Below are 25,643 nucleotides of genomic sequence, written 5' to 3' on the forward strand. Positions count from 1 at the left end.
CTGTTTCTCGCACTTGAATTTGTACTAGATCAGGCGAAAATTCTACAGAGTACATGAGGTTGCTGTTTTGCACTGAGAAGATCATTTTGAGCAATAAATTGAGTACAAGAGTAAAAATAAGAAAGAGTTGAGAGAGAGGTAGTTGACGGAAGATAAGTTGAAAACAAGATTGTTGCTTGCAGCAAGCAGCCTAATCGAGTGAAAAAGGAAATGGAAATTATTAACCGCCAAAAAACTGATTTAAACAAACAAAGATTGTTTCAAATGTTCGATTTAATCTACGCGGGATTAATCCCCTTTTTATGTAATGTAATTTTATATCGAATTATCCAAATTTTCAAAACAGCTTGTAAAAATGATCCACATTAAGAAGCAGCAGTTGGGTTAGCCTTGTGACTCTGGTTTAGACAGATAGAGACTAGATCAAGGCTCATTGCACAAACTCAACGAGTAAAAAAATTGCGAATATTGCGATACAACGTTTTAGAGTTCTTGTATTGTAATGCTAGCATTGAATACTCGCTGCAGGCACACGCCAAAAACCCATTGAAGTTATATTGACATTTGCAAGATTTTTCTTCTTAAATAAAAGATGTTCAACTTCATTGTCTTGGTATACACAATAAAGCAGGTATAAGCTGTTCCCCTCCCTCTGATATACAATCATATCTTCGTTGAATCAAAGTTAAAGTAAAATCTCAGCTACGTCAAGCTGAGTTGGTCCGCTATTGAAAAGTTTTAGGCTTCGGCGAGAAACCATTGATCCGCGTCGACCCGGACACAACGAACCAAGAACTACTAACCATTAACCACTAACCACGAACCACGAACTATGAGTGATACCAACGACCAGTACGATCTACGAAGCTTCGCGAACGAGCAAGGCGATGTACGATTAGTTGCGAACGAGCAATCAGGTCAGAGCAATGCGAACGAGCAGAGCGATCAACCAGCTGTTGTGAGCGCGCAACATGGACAAAACGATCAGTCAGGACGAACATACCTGAAACTGGTTCACTCCAGAAGTGGTCACAAGACATGCATTTCTAAGCATAGGCATCGAATAAACTCAATCCGATCGGTCAATCCAGTGACTGATCTTGCTGGCTTGCGAATTTCTCTTGCTGTCATAAGAGAGACCCTCACATCGATCAGTGAAAAGGATCGATTGATAGAGGACGTTGTACCAGACGAACGTCTGCAAGCCGAGCTTGAAACGGCTTGTGAGTTCAGAGCGGAGGTACGAGAATTCATTCAGCAGACGAATGATTTCTTGGAAGATCAGCAAGCGTCTTCCAGAGGATCGACAGGAGAAGCGAACGGGCTTCATACAATGTTCTCACCAAGATCAAGTCAGATCAAATTGCCAAAGATAGATCTTCCCTCCTTCAGTGGGAAGTATACAGAGTGGACGAGCTTCATCGATCAGTTCGATTCTGCTGTACATGGAAACCCAAACCTCCAAAACGCTGAGAAGTTGAACTACCTCAAGTCTTCACTTCGAGGAGAAGCACACAATCTGATCAAGAATGTAGCAGTAACAGACGTGAACTACGAGCTCGCAAGGAGGACTCTAATGGACCGATTCGACAACAAGAGGTTCATTGTAAGCATGCATCTCAGTGCTGTGTTAAACTACCCGACTTTGAAAACCGAAGATGGAACAAGCCTCAGGAAGTTTTTGGAATGTTTGCGCGAAAATGTGGCTGCATTAGAAGTGCAAGGCTGTAATACTCAAGACTGGGATCCAATACTGGTTCATGTGATTGAGCAGAAACTGGATCCAGAAAGCCAAAAGCAATGGCAGCTTCACAACCCAGGAAGAGAGCTCCAGAAACTACACGAGCTTGACGATTTCATTAGTGCGCGAGCGAGGGCACTAGAAGCAGTGAAGTCATCAATCACTATACAGAAACCAACGACTCGAATTGAAGCACATGCTGATGTCCAAAGTAAAATCGACCGAAGGCAATCGTATGGAGCAACAACTGTGGACGAGCAATGTGTGTTTTGTGGAGCACTTCATAGTGTAACTGCATGTAACGAGTTCAAGAAGTTGATAGTACATACACGGAAAGACGAAGTGACTTCCAAACAACTATGCTTTAATTGTTTGCGCCCAGGGCATTTGGTAACGAAATGCCCAAGCACGCACAATTGTAAACTGTGTGGAAAAAGACACCATTCTCTTCTTCACGTGGACAATCAGCACAGGGAACAACAGAATACAACTGAGAGAAATACTGTAAACGATTGTCATACCAGTGGAAACAACCTGTGTACTGCCATTAGTGCTAAGGAACCTGACAAAACGGCCCTACTTGGAACTTGCAGGATACCGCTGTTCAACCAACACAGACAGGAAATCATTTGCCGTGCCTTGATAGACAATGGATCACAGTTGAACTTCGTCAGTGAAAGCTTCGTACGACGGAATGGATTGCCTCGTAAATCAGTCAACCAAACAGTGAAACCAGTTGGAACAGCACCCCCACTAGAGACGAGAGGTCTTGATAAATTTGTCGTTGCCTGGAGAAGACACATTAAGAGCAGATTTCTTCATCATGCCCCAAGTCACATCAGATCTACCAGCAGACGATGTGGATGTACGCGAGCATAACCTTCCATCTCGATATGCACTGGCGGATCCAGATTTCGACAAAAGAGGAAGGATTGATCTTCTATGTGGTGTTGAATTGGCAAACGAGCTCACCACTGGTAAACGGATACGAGAAGGATCTCTCAGCTTGGATGAATCAATTTTTGGCTGGATTGTGAGTGGATCAGTACAGTTTTTAAGCAGGCGCAACGATGATAGATTTTTGCAAGCAAACTTTGTCAGTCAGGTGTCTGATCTGGACATAAATCGATTGGAGACAGTTGATGACTTGCCTTCGAACCGAAGCCCTCGATCAAACGAAGAAGATTTTGTTGAGGATCATTACGACAAAACAACTGTAACTGAGCCAGATGGTTGCTACTGTGTTATTTTGCCTTTCGAGACAAACGTTGGAACCTTCGAGTGCAGAGCCAATGCACCCAAACCATTCTTCAGTCTGGAACGCAAACTTAAGCCGGATGTGGTTTTATACACTCAGTACCAAGACTTCATCAAAGAGTTCCGAGACATGGGTCACCTAGAAGAACTCATTGAAGTTTTCTGGAAGCGATGGAGCAAGGAGTACTTGTCTTCTCTGCAGCCTAGGAAGGAGTGGAATTCAAAACAGCGACTTCAATACCGCAAGGGGTCGCTGCGTCCGGCCTTGCACAAAACTAAGCAAATTCACAGTCATTGTTGAATGAACTTGGCTCATTCAAGGTGGGCGGCAATGTTGCTTGCAGCAAGCAGCCTAATCGAGTGAAAAAGGAAATGGAAATTATTAACCGCCAAAAAACTGATTTAAACAAACAAAGATTGTTTCAAATGTTCGATTTAATCTACGCGGGATTAATCCCCTTTTTATGTAATGTAATTTTATATCGAATTATCCAAATTTTCAAAACAGCTTGTAAAAATGATCCACATTAAGAAGCAGCAGTTGGGTGAGCCTTGTGACTCTGGTTTAGACAGATAGAGACTAGATCAAGGCTCATTGCACAAACTCAACGAGTAAAAAAATTGCGAATATTGCGATACAACGTTTTAGAGTTCTTGTATTGTAATGCTAGCATTGAATACTCGCTGCAGGCACACGCCAAAAACCCATTGAAGTTATATTGACATTTGCAAGATTTTTCTTCTTAAATAAAAGATGTTCAACTTCATTGTCTTGGTATACACAATAAAGCAGGTATAAGCTGTTCCCCTCCCTCTGATATACAATCATATCTTCGTTGAATCAAAGTTAAAGTAAAATCTCAGCTACGTCAAGCTGAGTTGGTCCGCTATTGAAAAGTTTTAGGCTTCGGCGAGAAACCAAAGATAATTAGAGCTGAGAGAGCAGGTAGTTGACGGTAGTTAAGTTGAAAATAAAATGATTTTTAGTTAGGAGTTAGGGGTACCTTCAACTCGAATGTGTGGTTTTAACCAATCAGAATTGATTTTCCTTATTTGGATTGTAGTCGTGTCTAATCAGATTTCAGCTTCCTTTTATGGGATTCTTGGATAAAAGTCGTGTCCAATCGGAAACAAAGCTCCATTTTGGGTATTGTCGTTTCCAATCACAAAATTGATCATTTTTGTTCTTGTTGTCGTATCCAATCAGAAGACGCTTTTAAGGCCTTAAATCTTCCAAATAAGTAAAAATATACACAAAAGCAATTGCAAAAATAAATGACCAGAAGTTGTTTGCAGTAAAAATAAGAAATATTGCTGATATAAGTAACAAAAGAAAGAAAATTAATAAAAGTAACATCTCTGCAACTTTTTTCATCAAGTTAATTGAATTTTTTGTATGTAATCAATGAGAAATTGCTGATTTTTGAGTAGATAGTCAAGTTATTTGATTTTGATGTAAATTTGGGAAGATAACTCAAAGTTGACGAATTTTTCAAAGCAGACTTCTGGAAATCTGATTCCAAACCGAATCAAGCAGGATTTTGAACTTTGAAAATCTTTAAAGAAATGAAGGAATAAAGAACTTTGCTGAGGTGTTTTTACAAATTTGGGTTTTGGATAGGGGATAAAAAGAGTTTTTGATATATTATTGTACGATTTTTTGATCAATTTCAAATTCTCGAGAATAAACAAAATTTCTTTCCTTGTGAGGTGTAATTCAGCCGTAAGTTTAAAACTTTGATACGCAATATGTGAATCAAAAGTAAACTCTTTGATTGACTAAGTTTCTCTGAAGAGACCTTTACTTAGTCGGATAACTCTATTTTGTACAATAAAGACGTCCAAAAAATTATGAAAAAAGTAAGAGTCAACATCTATTTCATCAATAAGAAAATCAATTGGAATTTTTTCTTTTTTCTTATAAAGTAACTCGAGGAAGCTCAAATGTTTTTTGATAGACATTTTTCAAATAATGACTAAGGTTTTTTAAAAATAATAAGCAATTCACTTTTAGAAAATGCTGAATTCTGATTGGTTGATTTCCAACAAACAGTGTTACTAAAAAAATACTCAATTCTGATTAGTTGATTTTCTCTAATAAAAAGCAAAAAAAAACTTATTTCATTCTGATTTTCTTTTACGTTAAAAGCAACTGCTCTATACTTTGATTAACTACTTGAAATAAATTTCAAATATTTTTAACAATTCAAAGTAAGTAAAAATTATTTTTACTAAATTTTTTGGAACATTTTAAATCTCCCAATTTGATATGTACCAAGTACTAACAGCTTTACATTAATACCTAAAAACTCTCCCATTTTTAGATGCCGTCGCTGAATAGAAACAAGAAAGTGCAGTGTGGGGTTTGTGGAAACATGTATGTTCGTCAACATGCGGCTCGACACCGCAAAAGCTGTCAAGCAGGGATTATTTCTTGTCCTGATTGTAAGTATTTCACTTACAATTAACAAGAAATGAATTATCACGTGGCCAAAAAACATGCTCCATCAACTTCCAAGCAATCAACGGTTTGCTCGTCTTGTGAGCAGGAGTTTCCGAGTTACTACTCTCTCCAACAACATCGGAGAAAAGAACATGGGGCGAAACAACGGAAACCAAGTGATACGGTGGCAGACTTGAACAAGATTGTGGAGGGGGAAGGGGAAGATGGAGTGAAAGTCAAAGAGGAGTTGAGTGCTTGTCAGCATTTCTTGGTGGAGACTGAGATGGAGAATGGGAGGCATAAGGTATTTAACTTTCAAATGTCATAGTTAGATACCAAGATTATCAACGAGAAGCTTGAAGAAGTCTTCAACAAGCTAGATTCCGCTGCAAAAATCAATATTGCTCTTGGATTTGTTCTCCGTAATGTCGAAACGGGAGAATATCGGTATTATTATGCACACAAAAACAATACTTTGTTCGAAAAATCGCATTTACTGTGTACTAAAGCGGATTTGATTACAATCCAAGGAAAAGTTGAAAAGTTTGATATCGTGGAGCAATGCACCCAAGAACGTCAGAACACAAAGTGGAGGTTCAAGTTGATCACAAATGTTACTATTTTTGCTGCACTTCTGAAAAACATTCCAATGGGATGTCCAGACTCTGTGTTGCCTGAACCTTTACTGAAAAACCATTCAGTAAACTGTCTTTTATCGGATAAAGATAAACAACCATACAGAGATCATCTTTGTCTTTTCCGTGCATTAACAATGTATTTGCATGGTCATATTAACCTCGATGCTCATACATCTCAACTATTTACAGAGTTTATATCAAAATCTGGATACGATCCGAAGAACTTTCTCGGAGTTGCCATTGATGATTTACCTCTTGTAGAGGAAATAGTTGAACGAAACATATTCATTTACGATTTTGACATTCAAGAAGGAGAATATGTTGGAGAGTTAGCGAGGCAAAGTATTGGAAAATTTGAAAAACCCGTGAAATTGCTGAGATTCAACAACCATATCATTCACACGAATGATATTGATTCCTTCTTCAAGTGTTTTCGATGTCCTTAGCTGTGACTGTTTCTTCAACAGATCAAACAATTTCAACCGAAATCTTCTAACTTGTAAAGATCAAGTGCGACATATTTTTCCCAAAACTGCGTACACACTACGGGAAACAATATTCGAGAAATTGGATGGCTTCAACAATCCGTACACTGAAGATCAGAAATTGTTTAGCAATACTTGACTTCGAATCGATTTGTGTTCCCACAGAAGAATTGAAAGCAACTGAAACAACTACTTGGATTGGAAAATATGTCCCTATTTCCGTCTCAATATCTTCAAATCTGCAAGATGCTCCAATTTTCTCGTGTGAAAAAGATCCAGAACTTCTAATAATTGCTTTTGTTTCCAGCTTGGAACTTCTGGCTGAAAAAAGTAAACTACAAATGAGAACCAAATTACAAGAAATCGAAAACACTGTCAATGATCGAGTCAAAAAGATCTTTGCTAAACTTAATGCTAGAACTTTAACTAAAAGACTAAAAGTCTTCGATTATGAAAATGAATGTGTTGAGGATGGCGACGAAGATGACATGTCGACACAATTCTTGAGAATTCAAAAAAATCAGTTGATCGACTTGAAACAGCATTTAGAGCGCTATGTTAATACCTTACCGGTGTTCGGTTTCAATAGCGGCAGATACGATCTGAACCTTATCAAATCTTATTTGATTCCATACCTTATATGTGATAAAGAAATCGAACCAACAGTCATTAAAAAAGCAAATGATTTCATATCATTCAAATTTGGAGATGTTCAGTTTTTGGACATAATGAAATTTCTTGGAGGTGCAACCACATTGGATTCGTTTCTGAAAGCCAATAAAGTAAGTGAAACCAAAGGTTTTTTCCCTTACGAATGGTTTGACAGTCCAGACAAGCTTGACTGTACGGAGTTGCCTCCATATGAAACCTTTTCCAGCAAACTGAGAAACCACAACCCTCTCGAGAAAGATTTCAACGATTACCAAAAACTGGTTAATGGAGGACTTGATCAACAAAGTGCGCTGAAAAAGTTGCGTATTCAATCAACTCCACCAACAGGTTTTGAAAATTTCTCGTATTTGAAAAACATCTGGGAACAACAAAGCATGATTACTTTCAAAGACTTCTTACGATGGTACAACAACAAAGATGTTGTTCCTACTCTTGAAGCTATGCAAAAAATGATAGAGTTTTACCATGATAAGGGAATTGACATGCTGAAACTGGGATGCACGCTTCCAAATCTTGCAAATATCTGCTTACACAAGTTGACAAATCACAAATTTTACCCGTTCTTTGAAGGAGATAAAGATTTATGTGAGAAAATTAGAGAAGACATCACTGGTGGTCCATCAATAGTTTTTACGCGAAAAGCTGTTGTCGATCAAACTTATATTCGTAACTCGTCAAATATTTGTAAGACAATTGTTGGAATTGACGCTAGCCACTTATATCCATTCTCAATGTGTCAAGAGATGCCAACCGGACTTTACACAAGATGGGAGTATGACTCTGAAACTGATCGTTTTAAAGCTAGAAATAACAGAACAAGAAATTTCGAGAACATGGTTATGTCTTTTTATCAAGAATTGAGACCAGAGTGTAAAATTCAGAGTTTTTACACAACCGGAAAGCAGAAAAAAATTGACTGTTTTCATGTTGATGGTTACTGTGATCACTGTAAAACAGTATTTGAAGCTATGGGTTGCTACTATCATTTCTGCTCATGTCAAGAAACCCGTCCATCGTTGTCAGAACAAGATATTGAAAGGGGAAATAAGAAGCGAGAAATGGATGAGTTGAGACGAGAGTACATAAAAGAAAGAGGTTCGCAATTCAGGAAATGTGGGAATGTGAGTGGTGGAAGCATTTCAAAACAGATTCGTCAATCAAGAATCATGTCAAGACAAATTTTCCTTACAAAAGACCTCTGTCTACTGATTCTTTACTTGAAAAAATAAAGAACAGATCTCTTTTTGGTTATGTGCAATGCGTCTTAATAGTTCCTGACGAGTTGAAGCCTACATTTTCAAATTTTCCTCCAATATTCAAAAACATTGACGTCTCCCGAAACGATATTGGAGAATACATGAAAAACTATGCCGAAGAAAACGATTTGCTGAAAAACCCACAACGAATGTTGATTTCCAGTTTTAAATTAGAAAATGGTACAATCATCACACCTCTTCTTAACTTCTATCTAAGTCTTGGACTTCAATGTACAAAAATTTATCGATTTGTTGAGTACACACCTAGGAAATGTTTCAACAAATTTGTTCAATCTGTTGTTGATGCTCGACGAGAAGGAGACGAGAATCCACATTCTGGAGTTGTTGCTGAGATGATGAAGCTTCTCGGTAACAGTTCGTACGGTTATCAAATTATGGACAGATCCAGACACACGATAACCAAATATCTCGGCGATGAGAAGACACACAAAGCAATAAATGAGAAGTTTTTCAAGCGATTGAATGTTGTGAAAAAGGACTTATATGAAGTAGAACTATTGAAGTCAACAATTGAACATAGAGAACCAATTATTGTAGGTTTTTTCATTCTTCAATACGCCAAACTTAGAATGTTGGAGTTATAATACAACTACTTCCACAAGTATTGCGATGAGAATAAATTCGAGGAGTTGGAGATGGATACGGACTCTTTGTATCTAGCATTAGCAGAAAATAACCTGGACGATTGTATATTACCAGAGAAGAAAGCTCAAAGGACACTTATTCGTCGAAATGATTGTAGAAATGACTTTATAGCTGATGCAGATAAGAATTTTTTTCCACGTACATGCTGCGCTGTTCACAAAAAACATGACAAACGAGAACCTGGATTATTCAAAAAAGAATTTCGCTGTACTGAAATGTTATTCCTGTGCAGCAAGACGTATTGCTGCTATGATAGTAAGAGCGACAAATTCAAATTTAGCAGCAAAGGGCTCAACAAAAGAACGCTAGAAGACACTGGGGATGGACCAATGTCTAAATGCAGACGAGTTCTTGACGAAGCTGTAAATTTGAAGTCGACCAATCGCGGATTCAAAACCTCCAACCATTTAGTTGGAACATATGAACAAACTAAAAAAGGACTCAGTTACTTTTACCCGAAAAGGGAGGTACTTGATGATGGAATACATACTAAGCCATTGAATTTGTAAGTTTAACCTATAAACTGTAGTAAAACTTCATACCATACTATGATTTATATGTTATTCAATTTTTCAGCTGTAATATTACAATTTACAGTAATTTAATTTTTTTCTGAAAAACTTTATTTCTTCTTTGAAGCTTCAGTTAGGTTTCAGCATAGCTTCAGACACTTTCCATTTAAACTCTAATGGTTTAAAACAAAATAAAAATCATAACTGAATACAATGAAAAAATCTAAAACCTATCGCATTGGTGTAGAGAATCTTAAAAAATGGTAAGATTGGGCGCCAAAAATTTTTCTGAAACTTACCATCTGAAACCTACCATCTTAATACATGGGAAACCTATTCCCTACCTTAATACATTGGAAATCTATTCCCTATCTTAATACATAGCTTGGAGACCGGATACTCTATTCCCTATCTTAAAACATGGGGGTCTCCAACCACCCCCCCCCCCCCCCTGATCAGCTCACTCATATACTACTCTCGTGTGGAGGAATTGCTTACAATTAAAAAGTGGGAAAATCTGAAACGTATTTGAGACAAACATAAACTTTGTTTGGTTTGAGAAGCTTCTAAGGAGGGGGTCTTTTATTTTAGGAGTTGAAACATACGTTCATTTAGAAAACCCTAGGATAGCAGACCTTCAAAAAAATTAAGGATCGTTCTCCTTGTATTTTGCTTTACATGAGGACCCCTAAATGAAGGACACCCTTTAGGATTCGGAACACGATACACTACCTTCAATTTTCTTCTAATTAATCGTGTCACAGTGAAACGTTGTATGTGCGGTAAAGATTGCCCATGATTTAATTCGATTATAACAGATTCCCGAGACAAAAAAAATTAATTACAACCCATTTAGGGTGTAAAAAATTGCAAAAAAGATCAAGAGAAGAAAAAGTTTTTAAGTTCAGCTCAAGACAACACTAGTTTTTGGATCATATAAAAAAACCTCGTTAGAATGGCCGGTTGAAAGTTTGAAATTAGTCAAGAGAAAAAAACCAACGCGATCATAATTACTCCGTCACTTTCTTCGAAAATCAAAAAAAGTTTGTCTACAAAATCTAAATTTGCTTTGAAACGCCTCCAAAACAAAAATAAATTGTATTTTAGATCCACATTTCGAACAAATTGGCGGAATTTTTGTGTTGGGGTGTTTTCAGGGTTTGGAAGATGTCCACGAATTTGGGAGAATTAACGTGCAATATACAACGTTCTATAAACTCCGGAGCGGCTTTTTTGCCTGGCGAATAGATGCATGCTAGGTGTTTCAATTAAAACGTTACTTTATGCTAACTTTATCTCTTCATACTTTTAATAGCGTGTAGGGGGTTTATTTTCTTAACACATTTTTTTAACGGAACACAACTTCATAGAAAGTGCAGGGCAGTCGAAACATTCAGAGCCTCGGCCGAATACGCGCAGCCTTGTTTCTTTTTCAGATGTAAAATAGAGGTTCAATTTTTCAAGAAGAAGGTCGTGTCGTCAGGATTCAAATCAAAAATATCATTAAACAACTCCAGCTAAAAATGCTGATTGACATACGAAACAATTATCCATATGGTGCAAATTGGCAAAGATCATTTGTTGTGGTGTCCGTATTAGTTGTCTGCTCTGTTTTATGAACCGTAATAACTCGAGCTTAAATCCACAATACCAGTGGTCTAACTTGAGAGTAGTTTATAAGAAGTTGTTGGTTTTCAATTTTGTATACTCAACTAAATTAATTTTCTTTTGGTTTTATAGGAAAAAATCAAACTGAATAAAAAATAGTATACAATTTTTTTTTATATATATTCCAAGTAATTCATCTACATTTGATTTACTACAGCTATTGGCAAAGGAGGAACTTGCAGCACTATCGCAGATAATAACGGAAGATCCCAGATCGATCTCGAGGATACCCGATTCCAAATTCCAAGCTGGGTCAGCTTCGAGTATCGGGGTCAAAACCCGTCGCAGCTGCAAAATGTGAGAAGTAAACAGATACTAGACATCTCTGGGTAAGTAACAACTTAATACTTTGGTCTTGTAAAATCAATCACATTTTGAACAAATAAGTGGTTTACATGCACGCTTTCATTAAAACTAGATTTCGATTGAGAGTTTCACCTTGAGAAATACTGCAACATAGTGAAGGTTAATGAGTACTACGTAGCCGGATATTGATTAACCAATATGATAACTAGAAAGGCACGCAAATGAACAACCTGAAAACTGCTCAAACCTTGGAAGAATTAATCCCTCCTATAGCTGAAGTGAAGTAAGATTTGATAACCCCCGAATAGAAGCTGATTATGAAACTCACAGGACGGATCATAGAGATGATTTGACCCTGGCATGCAAAATCTAGACCTATCGAACCTCCCTGCCTCAAGTGATAACGGTTCCTGGAAGTGAAAATCAGAACTCAGTATCTAGCAATTGGAACGGGACCAGAACTTAGCATGTTACAAACCTAGTTGAGGGAAGCTTAAGTTTGGAATCCCAGACCCCCTGGACCCTATATTCCTTCCGGTATTATGCCTTAAGCCAATAGTCCCTCCCCGACTTCCGGAAGTCGTTTCCCGGGTTCCACTGAACGCAGGGAGCCAAAATTTTCCGATATGATAGGTAGTGACAAGAGACATCAATTATCATAATTTGAGCCAACTCGGTTTGTTGAACCGGAAGTTATTAGCACTTGGAAAAAACACCCCTTAGACCGGAAATAAGCAATTTTCGCAAAATAAGGAGCGAGGACAAATTGATTTTAAGGCGGCAATAGACACATGATGTGATCTTCGAAAAAAAATTCGCCTGCTGAGTAAAACTCTTCCGGCATCTCCTTCCGGTGGTAATAGCTTTTTCCGGTAAAAGTGATAATGGACCTTAGAAATGGGATAAAAAGAGAAGTATATATGGGATATGAGTGGAACTTCGTATGTAGGACTCTCTTGGATTCTGAACCCCAGTATGGAAGATTGGCCCCGTGTGACCGCAGGGTGACCCTTAAGTAATTCTTAGGAGTTCATGGCCAAAACCTCGAGATTAACACCGGAAACTGGCGTATTCCCTACTCCCAACCCTTAGGAAATAGGATTAGATCACCTGTCTTCAAATTGGTGGAGAAGCTGAAAGGGCTATAGTTTTTAAATTGTAACATTGAATTAGTGGAACTGACTAAAGTGGTCTTGGAGAAAATTAGGTTCAGCTTAGCTTGGCGAATGAGTTACTATTAGTAATTCAATCTGACTAAATAAAAGTAGTCCCAGAGGATGCCTACGGTGATAGGAGTATGCTATGGGAAGTAGATCTCCTAAAAAATATGAACGGACCTTATTTACCTAGCTCCCCGGAGGTGACTTGTTGGCACAATTTGACCCATTTAAGGCGAACAACGTTCTCCTAATAGCTAGAAGGTCGGGATTCGAATAGAGTGTAGATTGGAATTATAGATGGTTGGAAAAAATTAGCTAGCCATAAAAAGGGTCTTCCCCTGGCCCGCGAGGTCGGAACGTTAAGGAGAAAATTAATGAAACACTTTGGGAGACTTGTTAATTGAGACTGGTGAAATTAGACTTGATATTTGCACAACTTAGTTAAAGATACCTAAATGAACTTGGAAAATAGAACTAGTGTCGACAGAGGAACAATTCAGTTAAGACCCTGCAGAAGGGTACCAGAGTAAATGTCAGGACTGTAGGGACGATCTTTACTATAACTATAACTGAAACTCAAATAGACAAACAGCGAAAAGGTAACGGGTAGCTTACCCTTAGTAAAAGAATATAAGCTACTACTGAGTTTTTGGGTTCTCATTATTAGTTAGAGAACATTGATAGCTTTTGAAGAAAATAGTTTGTTCTCATAAGAGTTGAGAAGAGTGATTTGTGACGTTACAGAAATCAGTTAAGGTGCCTAAAAGGAATAGTGATCCTGGGAGATACTTTTAGTTTTAGCAGGTAGAACTGAGTATTTTGTGTTACTGCTTGTAATTCGTTAATTAAGCTTCTCTAGAGAGAGAGAGGGAGAGAGAGAGAGAGAGAGATATATAGAGATAATCGTTTAGTTGAGTTAGTTGGAACTTAAATTGCAACTAGGCAATTGTGTTGATTGACGCGGACCCTTTTCTTTGATTAGGTTATTAGTTTGTATTCTGGCCACGTAGAGCCTTCTGTAATTGGAGTTATTTTTTCTCAATTTGATTACAACTGGAACTTCTTGCTGACGTGAGAGCAAACGAGACAGCCCTAAAAACAGTAGACGAAGGGAATAATACCGTGCAGATTAGTTGCCACCGACTTAACTGAATCTCGGTCGTCCCACTGAATTCACTACCCAAGAGACCACTCTGCGGTGTCCATTTGCGGTTCTACCGTAAATCCCCCTTCAAACCAATTTCGGGGAGGGATAAGACGTTTTTTACAAGATAACGTTGAAAAAATAACCATTTTAGTTTTCGAAACTTATTTAAAAGGTATTATAAACATAAATCAACAAACTTTGGAGTCCATCAAAATTCAAAATGTCTGCTATCTTACCAAATAATATATTTCGTGCGTTTCTAAGAAATTGCATATTTCATACACAAATAGTTTTCACAAATAAAACATGCTTATTGATATAATTTTACTGAAGTTCACTTAGAGCTTAGAAAGTAGGGTTAGTCTTTTATTTCACTCGGAAATATTTTGAGTGCGAGATGAATCAAATTATTTACACAAATAAACGTTTTTTGTTTTGATTTCATTATGAAAGACAAATTGCTAAAGGTACGCATTAACAACTATAAGAACAAGGTCACAAATATAACAAAAAATGATTGTTTTTGAAACTTTATTTCGGACTTTTGAAGAAAGTGACGGTATGTTTGAAATCGGCGCGGCGTGGTTTTTGTCAACAATTTCACCAATTTTGCCTTTTTAATTAGCCACTTAAGTAGAATTTTTGAATACCATCCAAACAATTTGTTGTTCTAAGCTCAAGTTTAAAGTTTACCAAAAAAAATTTCAGCTGTGATTATGTTCATAAGGTTATAAGAGTATCAAAGATTGCCAATTTGGCCAATTAGGTACAATTCACGCGCATAAATTTTCGTGCTATTTAAGCATAACCTGCAGTTTAATTCATCTTAGGAATCGTTCCAAAACAAATTAAGCTATTTATTCTAACTAATACGTAACCTTACATTATTGTTACGACTTTCGATACGAAAGTAACGAAATATTTGTGCTCGGGGTGGATTTTTTTCTTCAGACAAATTGCGACTTTTTGACTAGCCATTTTTGATGGAAACTTTTTTATATCATTTGAAAAGTATTGTTGTCTTGAGCTCAATTTTGAAAAGATATTTCACCTGTAATCATTTTTCGTAAAGTTACGGGGGTAAAATATTGCCATTTTGGCCAATTTGGGACAATTAACGCGCGATTTAATTAGCGCTCGTAACGCGTAAGCGGAGAGTTAATCCGTCTTAGAAATTGTTCCATATTGGCTGAAAGAAGCTTATTTGCCATAAATGATTTGTTACAAGGAGCAAAATTTATCCTTTTGCACTTTACATGGCGTGTGGGGTGATGTTTTTCATAAAAAATTTCAAATTTTCGAAAATTTTTTTTCCATTTTTGGTTTTTTTTTACAATTAATTTTTAAATGTTACTACTGCTCCATAAACCATAAAAGGCAGTCGAAACATCAAGGCTTTACCCGATACAAGCAATCTTGTATCACTTTGTAATTAAAATAGCGTTTGGTTTCTTTGGAAAATTTTGTTACGACTCCATAGAAAATAAAAAGCAGTCGCAACAATCAGGAAGTCACCCTTTAGGAACTTTTTTCTTTGTATTAGAGAGTCAATTTTATTCGGATTTAGTTATAATCAAGATAAATTGTTTTCGGGCAGTTGAATTGTGGTAAAATATTGGAAAAAATTTACAAACAACGCCAACAATTTTACTTCCATTGAAAACTTCAGTAGTTAAGTTGTTGTCTTGGTTAGTAAATTTATTTAAGTAATTGCACACAGCGTAACTGGTCGAACACAGTTACTAACTATCATTGTTCTGACTTTCGAAGGAAGGGACAAAATTTTTGTGCTTTTTTTCCAGACGATGTTCGACTTTTTAACTAGCCATCTTTGACGGAATTCTTTCGTATCTTCCCAAAAAATTGGCTGGCTTGAACTCAAATTTAGAAAAAAACACATGCCAGCGATCTTTTTTGTAAACTTCTGGAGGTTTGAAATATGTCAGTTTGGGATAATCATTTTGGCCATTAATGCGCGAGCGCAGATTGATCCGTCTTAGAACAAGTTCCAAATTAGATTGAGGCATGCTAATTGGTCTATTTAATACTTAACAATATACGAGATTTATCATTTTGCATTTGACATAGCGTGTGAGGAGATTACTTTAAAAAAAATCATTGTTTTCAAATTTTTTTAAATTATTTTGAAAACTTTAAATTTCAAAGCAAACATTAAATCATGAACACTAAAAATCAAGCATAAACAATTCAAAACTTTCTTCGAAGGTCGGAACATTAAAACAATTTGATTGATTAAAATGGGTCATATGCCAAATCATGTAGCGCAGACACACTGCTCTGTACCCGGATTGATTAAAAATGCTAGTCATACAATTTTCATATATGAAAATTTACTTTTTGCTAATCATTGATAGATGCTAATCCTTTACTTTTAATGCAATTCCATAAGTACGTAAAATTGCATGAAAGGTCTATGATTCGTTATTTTTAAATTTCTAAAGTTTAAATCTAAATTCGCAATGTTTTTGGGTGGTTTTTGTAAGCGAACACAATTGAAAAAAACCTTGGTTACTCAGAAATAGAGTCACCACATGTTTGACCGTCTTTCAATTTTTCAAAAATTTTAAAATTTAATGAATCATGCATTGACCAAAGCATACAACAGCATGCCATACAAAAGAAATAGGCGTGTTAAGTGTTTTTGAAAAATGTTATCCAGAGAAATGGGAAAAAACTCAATTTTTGTGTATCCAGGACTACGTTGTACACACAAAAAATTAATTTTTGAATGCAAAATTTTTTTCGAAAAATGTTTGTGTAAGTACCAAATTCGTTTTTAAAAAATTGTTTGCGGCAATTTCAAAACAACTTAGCCATCAGAAAATGCTGGTCATAGATTTTTCATTTATGAAAAATTTATGATTCGCATTTTTTGACAAAAAAAAATCTTTTTAATGTATGACGATACAACGACTTATATGCAAAAACAAGAAATTTTATTCGAAAATTCGATGACTCCGTTTTAGCAAAATGTATGAAGATCAACATTTTGTGCGTTTCAAAGAATCCTGATAAACCAATACAAGATCTACGTGTACATGCCTCTTCAACTTTACCTTTAAAACAGTCATGAGACGAGTTAGTTGCTGCATTTGGGATAGACCAGTAGACCAGTTTTCTATTGTTATTTATTGTCACTGTTTTGAATTCAAACTTTCAGTGGTGCATTTGCAGTTTTTTAGCGCTATTTTTGAAACTTTTCCGAGCTTTTTTTTGCTTTCTTAGTGCTATTTTTGCTATTTTCAGTGCTGTTACACTGCTGATTCATCTCTGTAACAGATGCTAATTTTTCTCTTTTTCTCTGATCAAAGATAAATTGACGCTGGCGCAATTTTGTAACAGTACTGATTTTTTTGCTGTAACAATACCGCAACAGTACTGACTTTCTCTGCAAGATCAATCCGGGTAGAGTTTTCAATTGCTGTGAAAGTAACATATTTTAATCTGACTTCAACCAATCATGGAACAAATTTCTATACTTTGGAAAAAATCATGTTTGAAAAAATTAGCTTCAAATTGGCTTGAATAAACTCTAAATTAATAGAAAATCAGACATCTTCTCTGTGGTGTAAAATCTTCCACTCAACTGTATAAATTCATCTCAACACTGAAAAGCATATTCTTGAAATCGGACCTGAGTTTGCTGAAAAAAAAACATCTCATGCCAAAATTCTTTCCCACCGTTTGTGGCTGAAACAATATAAATAATTTAAAAATAAATTTAAAAAAGAGGAAAGGTCTCAGTCGGTTTAAGACTGTTTGCACGATGTCCGTATGTTATGTTTTCTAAACATGGATTTTGTGCCATGAGAACAAACTCCTCCTATATGAAATATTCCACCTAAAAAGTGTATCGAAAAGCTCAAAAATGATCATCGGGAGAGGAACAGTTAGTTTTATAAGGCTTTGATAATACTGCATATCTGACTGATAGTTTTTCAAGTATCGATTGTCACTTTTTGAATTTCGATGCACATTTTGAGTGAAATAGAACATGAAGGAGGATGTTTTTTTCATGACTCTGAGATCTTCCCTCTTTTTTATTCAATTATTTATCTTGTTTCAGGTGGGAAAGAGTTTTAGCTTTATAATGTAGTGAGCTTTATAAATATTGCTTTAAAAATTTGTGCGCGACTGACTGATTGTGTGTCAAATATTATCTATGTGCCTTGTAATTGTTTGCCAAAATAGAACTTAGAACAAAATCCTGCTTCGAACCTGAGCATGGTACGGCAATAGGGAAGCTACAATGCCTTGTAAAGGCAATCTCCGCATTCTTTAACTTTGATTGATTAAAATGGGTCATATGCCAAATCATGTAGCGCAAACACATTGCTCTGTACCCGGATTGATTAAAAATGCTAGTCATACAATTTTCATATATGAAAATTTACTTTTTGCTAATCATTGATAGATGCTAATCCTTTACTTTTAATGCAATTCCATAAGTACGTAAAATTGCATGAAAGGTCTTTGATTCGTTATTTTTAAATTTCTTAAGTTTAAATCTAAATTTGCAATGTTTTTGGGTGGTTTTTGTAAGCGAACACAATTGAAAACAACCTTGGTTACTCAGAAATAGATTCACCACATATTTGACCGTCTTTCAATTTTTCAAAAATTTTAAAATTTAGTGAATCATGCATTGACCAAAGCATACAACGGCATGCCATACAAAAGAAATAGGCGTGTTAAGTGTTTTTGAAAAATGTTATCCAGAGAAATGGAAAAAAACTCAATTTTTGTGTATCCAGGACTACGTTGTACACACAAAAATTAATTTTTGCATCCAAATTTTTTTTCGAAAAATGTTTGTGTAAGTACCAAATTCGTTTTTAAAAAAATTTTTTGCTGCAATTTCAAAACAACTTAGCCATCAGAAAATGCTGGTCATAGATTTTTCATTTATGAAAAATTTATGATTCGCATTTTTTGACAAAAAAAATTCTTTTTAATGTATGACGATACAACGACTTATATGCAAAAACAAGAAATTTTATTCGAATATTCGATGACTCCGTTTTAGCAAAATGTATGAAATTTGTATGAGTAGCATTTTTTCAACTTTTTCATAGACTTAGTTTATGGAATTGTATGATTAGCATTTTCGGTCTATGGAGGTCAACCCGGGTATTTTCTACATTCTTCCGCATGAAATTTCGGGAGATATAACGGATCTTGTGTTATGCAGTAAACGGCCCTAAACATGCTAGTCATACAATTTTCATATATGGAAAAATGCTAATCATTTACTTTTAATGCAATTCCATAAGTACATAAAATTGCATGAAAGGTCTATGATTAGTTATTTTTAAATTTCCAAAGTTCAAATCTAAATTCGCAATGTTTTTAAGTGGTTTTTGTAATCGAACACAATTGACAAAAATCTTGGTTACTCAGAAATAGAGTCACCACATGTTTCACCGTCTTTCAATTTTTCAAAAATTTTAAATTTTAGTGAATCATGCATTGACCAAAGCATACAACAGCATGCCATACAAAAGAAATAGGTGTGTTAAGTGTTTTTGAAAAATGTTATCCAGAGAAATGGAAAAAAACTCAACTTTTTTGGATCCAGGACTACGTTATATACACAAAAAATTAATTTTTGCATGCAAAATTTTTTTCGAAAAATGTTTGTGTGAGTGCCAAATTCGTTTTTAAAAATATGTTTGCGGCAATTTCAAAACAACTTAGCCATCAGAAAATGCTAGTCATAGATTTTTCATATATGAAAAATGTATGATTCGCATTTTTTGACAAAAAAAATTCTTTTTATTGTATGACGATACAGCGACTTATATGCAAAAACAAGAATTTTTTTTCGAAAATTCGATGACTCCGTTTTAGCAAACTGTATGAAATTTGTATGAGTAGCATTTTTTCAACTTTTTCATAGACTTAGTTTATGGAATTGTATGAGTAGCATTTTCGGTCTATGGAGGTCGACCCGGGTATTTTCTATATTCTTCCGCATGAAATTTCGGGAGATATAACGGATCTTGTGTTATGCACTAAACGGCCCTAAACATGCTAGTCATACAATTTTCATATATGGAAAAATGCTAATCATTTACTTTTAATGCAATTCCATAAGTACATAAAATTGCATGAAAGGTCTATGATTAGTTATTTTTAAATTTCCAAAGTTCAAATCTAAATTCGCAATGTTTTTAAGTGGTTTTTGTAATCGAACACAATTGACAAAAATCTTGGTTACTCAGAAATAGAGTCACCACTTGTTTCACCGTCTTTCAATTTTTCAAAAATTTTAAATTTTAGTGAATCATGCATTGACCAAAGCATACAACAGCGTGCCATACAAAAGAAATAGGTGTGTTAAGTGTTTTTGAAAAATGTTATCCAGAGAAATGGAAAAAAACTCAACTTTTTTGGATCCAGGACTACGTTATATACACAAAAAATTAATTTTTGCATGCAAAATTTTTTTCGAAAAATGTTTGTGTGAGTGCCAAATTCGTTTTTAAAAATATGTTTGCGGCAATTTCAAAACAACTTAGCCATCAGAAAATGCTAGTCATAGATTTTTCATATATGAAAAATGTATGATTCGCATTTTTTGACAAAAAAAATTCTTTTTATTGTATGACGATACAGCGACTTATATGCAAAAACAAGAATTTTTTTTCGAAAATTCGATGACTCCGTTTTAGCAAACTGTATGAAATTTGTATGAGTAGCATTTTTTCAACTTTTTCATAGACTTAGTTTATGGAATTGTATGAGTAGCATTTTCGGTCTATGGAGGTCGACCCGGGTATTTTCTATATTCTTCCGCATGAAATTTCGGGAGATATAACGGATCTTGTGTTATGCACTAAACGGCCCTAAACATGCTAGTCATACAATTTTCATATATGGAAAAATGCTAATTATTTGCTTTTAATGCAATTCCATAAGTACATAAAATTGCATGAAAGGTCTATGATTAGTTATTTTTAAATTTCCAAAGTTCAAATCTAAATTCGCAATGTTTTTAAATGGTTTTTGTAATCGAACACAATTGACAAAAACCTTGGCTACTCAGAAATAGAGTCACCACATGTTTCACCGTCTTTCAATTTTTCAAAAATTTTCTATTTTAGTGAATCATGCATTGACCAAAGCATACAACAGCATGCCATACAAAAGAAATAGGTGTGTTAAGTGTTTTTGAAAAATGTTATCCAGAGAAATGGAAAAAAACTCAACTTTTTTGGATCCAGGACTACGTTATATACACAAAAAATTAATTTTTGCATGCAAAATTTTTTTCGAAAAATGTTTGTGTGAGTACCAAATTCGTTTTTAAAAATATGTTTGCGGCAATTTCAAAACAACTTAGCCATCAGAAAATGCTAGTCATAGATTTTTCATATATGAAAAATGTATGATTCGCATTTTTTGACAAAAAAAATTCTTTTTATTGTATGACGATACAGCGACTTATATGCAAAAACAAGAATTTTTTTTCGAAAATTCGATGACTCCGTTTTAGCAAACTGTATGAAATTTGTATGAGTAGCATTTTTTCAACTTTTTCATAGACTTAGTTTATGGAATTGTATGAGTAGCATTTTCGGTCTATGGAGGTCGACCCGGGTATTTTCTATATTCTTCCGCATGAAATTTCGGGAGATATAACGGATCTTGTGTTATGCACTAAACGGCCCTAAACATGCTAGTCATACAATTTTCATATATGGAAAAATGCTAATCATTTACTTTTAATGCAATTCCATAAGTACATAAAATTGCATGAAAGGTCTATGATTAGTTATTTTTAAATTTCCAAAGTTCAAATCTAAATTCGCAATGTTTTTAAATGGTTTTTGTAATCGAACACAATTGACAAAAATCTTGGTTACTCAGAAATAGAGTCACCACTTGTTTCACCGTCTTTCAATTTTTCAAAAATTTTTAATTTTAGTGAATCATGCATTGACCAAAGCATACAACAGCATGCCATACAAAAGAAATAGGTGTGTTAAGTGTTTTTGAAAAATGTTATCCAGAGAAATGGAAAAAAACTCAACTTTTTTGGATCCAGGACTACGTTATATACACAAAAAATTAATTTTTGCATGCAAAATTTTTTTCGAAAAATGTTTGTGTGAGTGCCAAATTCGTTTTTAAAAATATGTTTGCGGCAATTTCAAAACAACTTAGCCATCAGAAAATGCTAGTCATAGATTTTTCATATATGAAAAATTTATGATTCGCATTTTTTGACAAAAAAAATTCTTTTTAATGTATGACGATACAGCGACTTATATGCAAAAACAAGAATTTTTATTCGAAAATTCGATGACTCCGTTTTAGCAAGCTGTATGAAATTTGTATGAGTAGCATTTTTTCAACTTTTTCATAGACTTAGTTTATGGAATTGTATAAGTAGCATTTTCGGTCTATGGAGGTCGACCCGGGTATTTTCTATATTCTTCCGCATGAAATTTCGGGAGATATAACGGATCTTGTGTTATGCACTAAACGGCCCTAAACATGCTAGTCATACAATTTTCATATATGGAAAAATGCTAATCATTTACTTTTAATGCAATTCCATAAGTACATAAAATTGCATGAAAGGTCTATGATTAGTTATTTTTAAACTTCCAAAGTTCAAATCTAAATTCGCAATGTTTTTAAGTGGTTTTTGTAATCGAACACAATTGACAAAAATCTTGGTTACTCAGAAATAGAGTCACCACATGTTTCACCGTCTTTCAATTTTCAAAAATTTTAAATTTTAGTGAATCATGCATTGACCAAAGCATACAACAGCATGCCATACAAAAGAAATAGGTGTGTTAAGTGTTTTTGAAAAATGTTATCCAGAGAAATGGAAAAAAACTCAACTTTTTTGGATCCAGGACTACGTTATATACACAAAAAATTAATTTTTGCATGCAAAATTTTTTTCGAAAAATGTTTGTGTGAGTGCCAAATTCGTTTTTAAAAATATGTTTGCGGCAATTTCAAAACAACTTAGCCATCAGAAAATGCTAGTCATAGATTTTTCATATATGAAAAATGTATGATTCGCATTTTTGACAAAAAAAATTCTTTTTATTGTATGACGATACAGCGACTTATATGCAAAAACAAGAATTTTTTTTCGAAAATTCGATGACTCCGTTTTAGCAAACTGTATGAAATTTGTATGAGTAGCATTTTTTCAACTTTTTCATAGACTTAGTTTATGGAATTGTATGAGTAGCATTTTCGGTCTATGGAGGTCGACCCGGGTATTTTCTATATTCTTCCGCATGAAATTTCGGGAGATATAACGGATCTTGTGTTATGCACTAAACGGCCCTAAACATTCTAGTCATACAATTTTCATATATGGAAAAATGCTAATCATTTACTTTTAATGCAATTCCATAAGTACATAAAATTGCATGAAAGGTCTATGATTAGTTATTTTTAAATTTCCAAAGTTCAAATCTAAATTCGCAATGTTTTTAAGTGGTTTTTGTAATCGAACACAATTGACAAAAATCTTGGTTACTCAGAAATAGAGTCACCACTTGTTTCACCGTCTTTCAATTTTTCAAAAATTTTAAATTTTAGTGAATCATGCATTGACCAAAGCATACAACAGCATGCCATACAAAAGAAATAGGTGTGTTAAGTGTTTTTGAAAAATGTTATCCAGAGAAATGGAAAAAAACTCAACTTTTTTGGATCCAGGACTACGTTATATACACAAAAAATTAATTTTTGCATGCAAAATTTTTTTCGAAAAATGTTTGTGTGAGTACCAAATTCGTTTTTAAAAATATGTTTGCGGCAATTTCAAAACAACTTCGCCATCAGAAAATGCTAGTCATAGATTTTTCATATATGAAAAATGTATGATTCGCATTTTTTGACAAAAAAAATTCTTTTTATTGTATGACGATACAGCGACTTATATGCAAAAACAAGAATTTTTTTTCGAAAATTCGATGACTCCGTTTTAGCAAACTGTATGAAATTTGTATGAGTAGCATTTTTTCAACTTTTTCATAGACTTAGTTTATGGAATTGTATGAGTAGCATTTTCGGTCTATGGAGGTCGACCCGGGTATTTTCTATATTCTTCCGCATGAAATTTCGGGAGATATAACGGATCTTGTGTTATGCACTAAACGGCCCTAAACATGCTAGTCATACAATTTTCATATATGGAAAAATGCTAATCATTTACTTTTAATGCAATTCCATAAGTACATAAAATTGCATGAAAGGTCTATGATTAGTTATTTTTAAATTTCCAAGTTCAAATCTAAATTCGCAATGTTTTTAAATGGTTTTTGTAATCGAACACAATTGACAAAAACCTTGGCTACTCAGAAATAGAGTCACCACATGTTTCACCGTCTTTCAATTTTTAAAAATTTTTCTATTTTAGTGAATCATGCATTGACCAAAGCATACAACAGCATGCCAAACAAAAGAAATAGGTGTGTTAAGTGTTTTTGAAAAATGTTATCCAGAGAAATGGAAAAAACTCAACTTTTTTGTATCCAGGACTACGTTATATACACAAAAAATTAATTTTTGCATGCAAAATTTTTTTCGAAAAATGTTTGTGTGAGTACCAAATTCGTTTTTAAAAAATTTTTTGCGGCAATTTCAAAACAACTTAGCCATCAGAAAATGCTAGTCATAGATTTTTCATATATGAAAAATTTATGATTCGCATTTTTTGACAAAAAAATTCTTTTTAATGTATGACGATACAGCGACTTATATGCAAAAACAAGAATTTTTATTCGAAAATTCGATGACTCCGTTTTAGCAAGCTGTATGAAATTTGTATGAGTAGCATTTTTTCAACTTTTTCATAGACTTAGTTTATGGAATTGTATAAGTAGCATTTTCGGTCTATGGAGGTCGACCCGGGTATTTTCTATTTTCTTCCGCATGAAATTTCGGGAGATATAACTGATCTTGTGTTATGCACTAAACGGCCCTAAAACTTAATTTGAATATCTTCAGCTGAAATATTTGCGGTCGAACCTGATTTGCTAAATTTAGCTCAACAACGCAGTCAGGTATTTTCAACAAAACTTCCTGCGGATGAAAATACTAGCAGAACTTATCAAAAACATGGAACTCTTTCAAAAAATCCAACTAATATCAAGTCACTTGTGAAATTCGTCCAGCCACAACGTTTCAGTTAAATATTGTCGAATAAAGTTCCATATTTTCGAGGATTTCGGCTAATCAATTTACGTGCTGGAAATTTTAATTGAAATGTCGACCATGTTTGAGTTTGATTGGCTAAATAGCCAATCAGATTCAACCACATTAATTTCAGTTCAAGATCAAGATGTCGAAATACTAATTTTGGGCCGTTTAGTGCATAAGAACCGACAATATAACCGAAAGTTCCTCAGTTAAGAGCGATTGAGTACCCATCAATATCACGGCGCTTATTTCAAAAAAAATGTTCAATAAACGGTTTTTAGTGCATTTTCGAGGACTTAAGTTTTTTAATATAAACTCCTGGCCTATGAATCTAATCTAAAAAAAAGAGAGCGGGACCAAGGTAAAATACTCCCCCTAAAACGTTTTTTATTGATGGTTATCACCTGGTTCTTACTTGGAGTTTTCAGAAAGTCGGAATCGAATATTTCACACGCTGCCGATATCTTAAGAAGTCAATATCCTTTATTCG

The 25,643-nt window shown here is 34.7% G+C and overlaps 2 protein-coding genes across 2 annotated transcripts in view; one reads left to right on the plus strand and one right to left on the minus strand.

The window, feature by feature from the left end:
• The window catches only part of LOC134840601 (uncharacterized), a 48,325-nt gene extending 36,629 nt beyond the window's left edge, over positions 1-11,696 (plus strand). The window contains exon 3 of the mRNA XM_063856525.1: positions 11,496-11,696. Coding sequence (XP_063712595.1) covers positions 11,496-11,671 — 176 coding nt within the window. The 3' untranslated portion in view covers positions 11,672-11,696. The remainder of the gene's footprint in view (positions 1-11,495) is intronic.
• Positions 1-25,643, minus strand: part of LOC134840599 (F-box/LRR-repeat protein 2-like) — a 382,029-nt gene that overhangs the window by 344,619 nt on the left and 11,767 nt on the right. The gene's annotated exons all lie outside the window — the stretch shown is intronic.

Source organism: Symsagittifera roscoffensis, chromosome 2, assembly GCF_963678635.1.
Source record: "Symsagittifera roscoffensis chromosome 2, txSymRosc1.1, whole genome shotgun sequence".
In the NCBI taxonomy this organism is placed as follows: Eukaryota; Metazoa; Xenacoelomorpha; order Acoela; family Convolutidae; genus Symsagittifera; species Symsagittifera roscoffensis.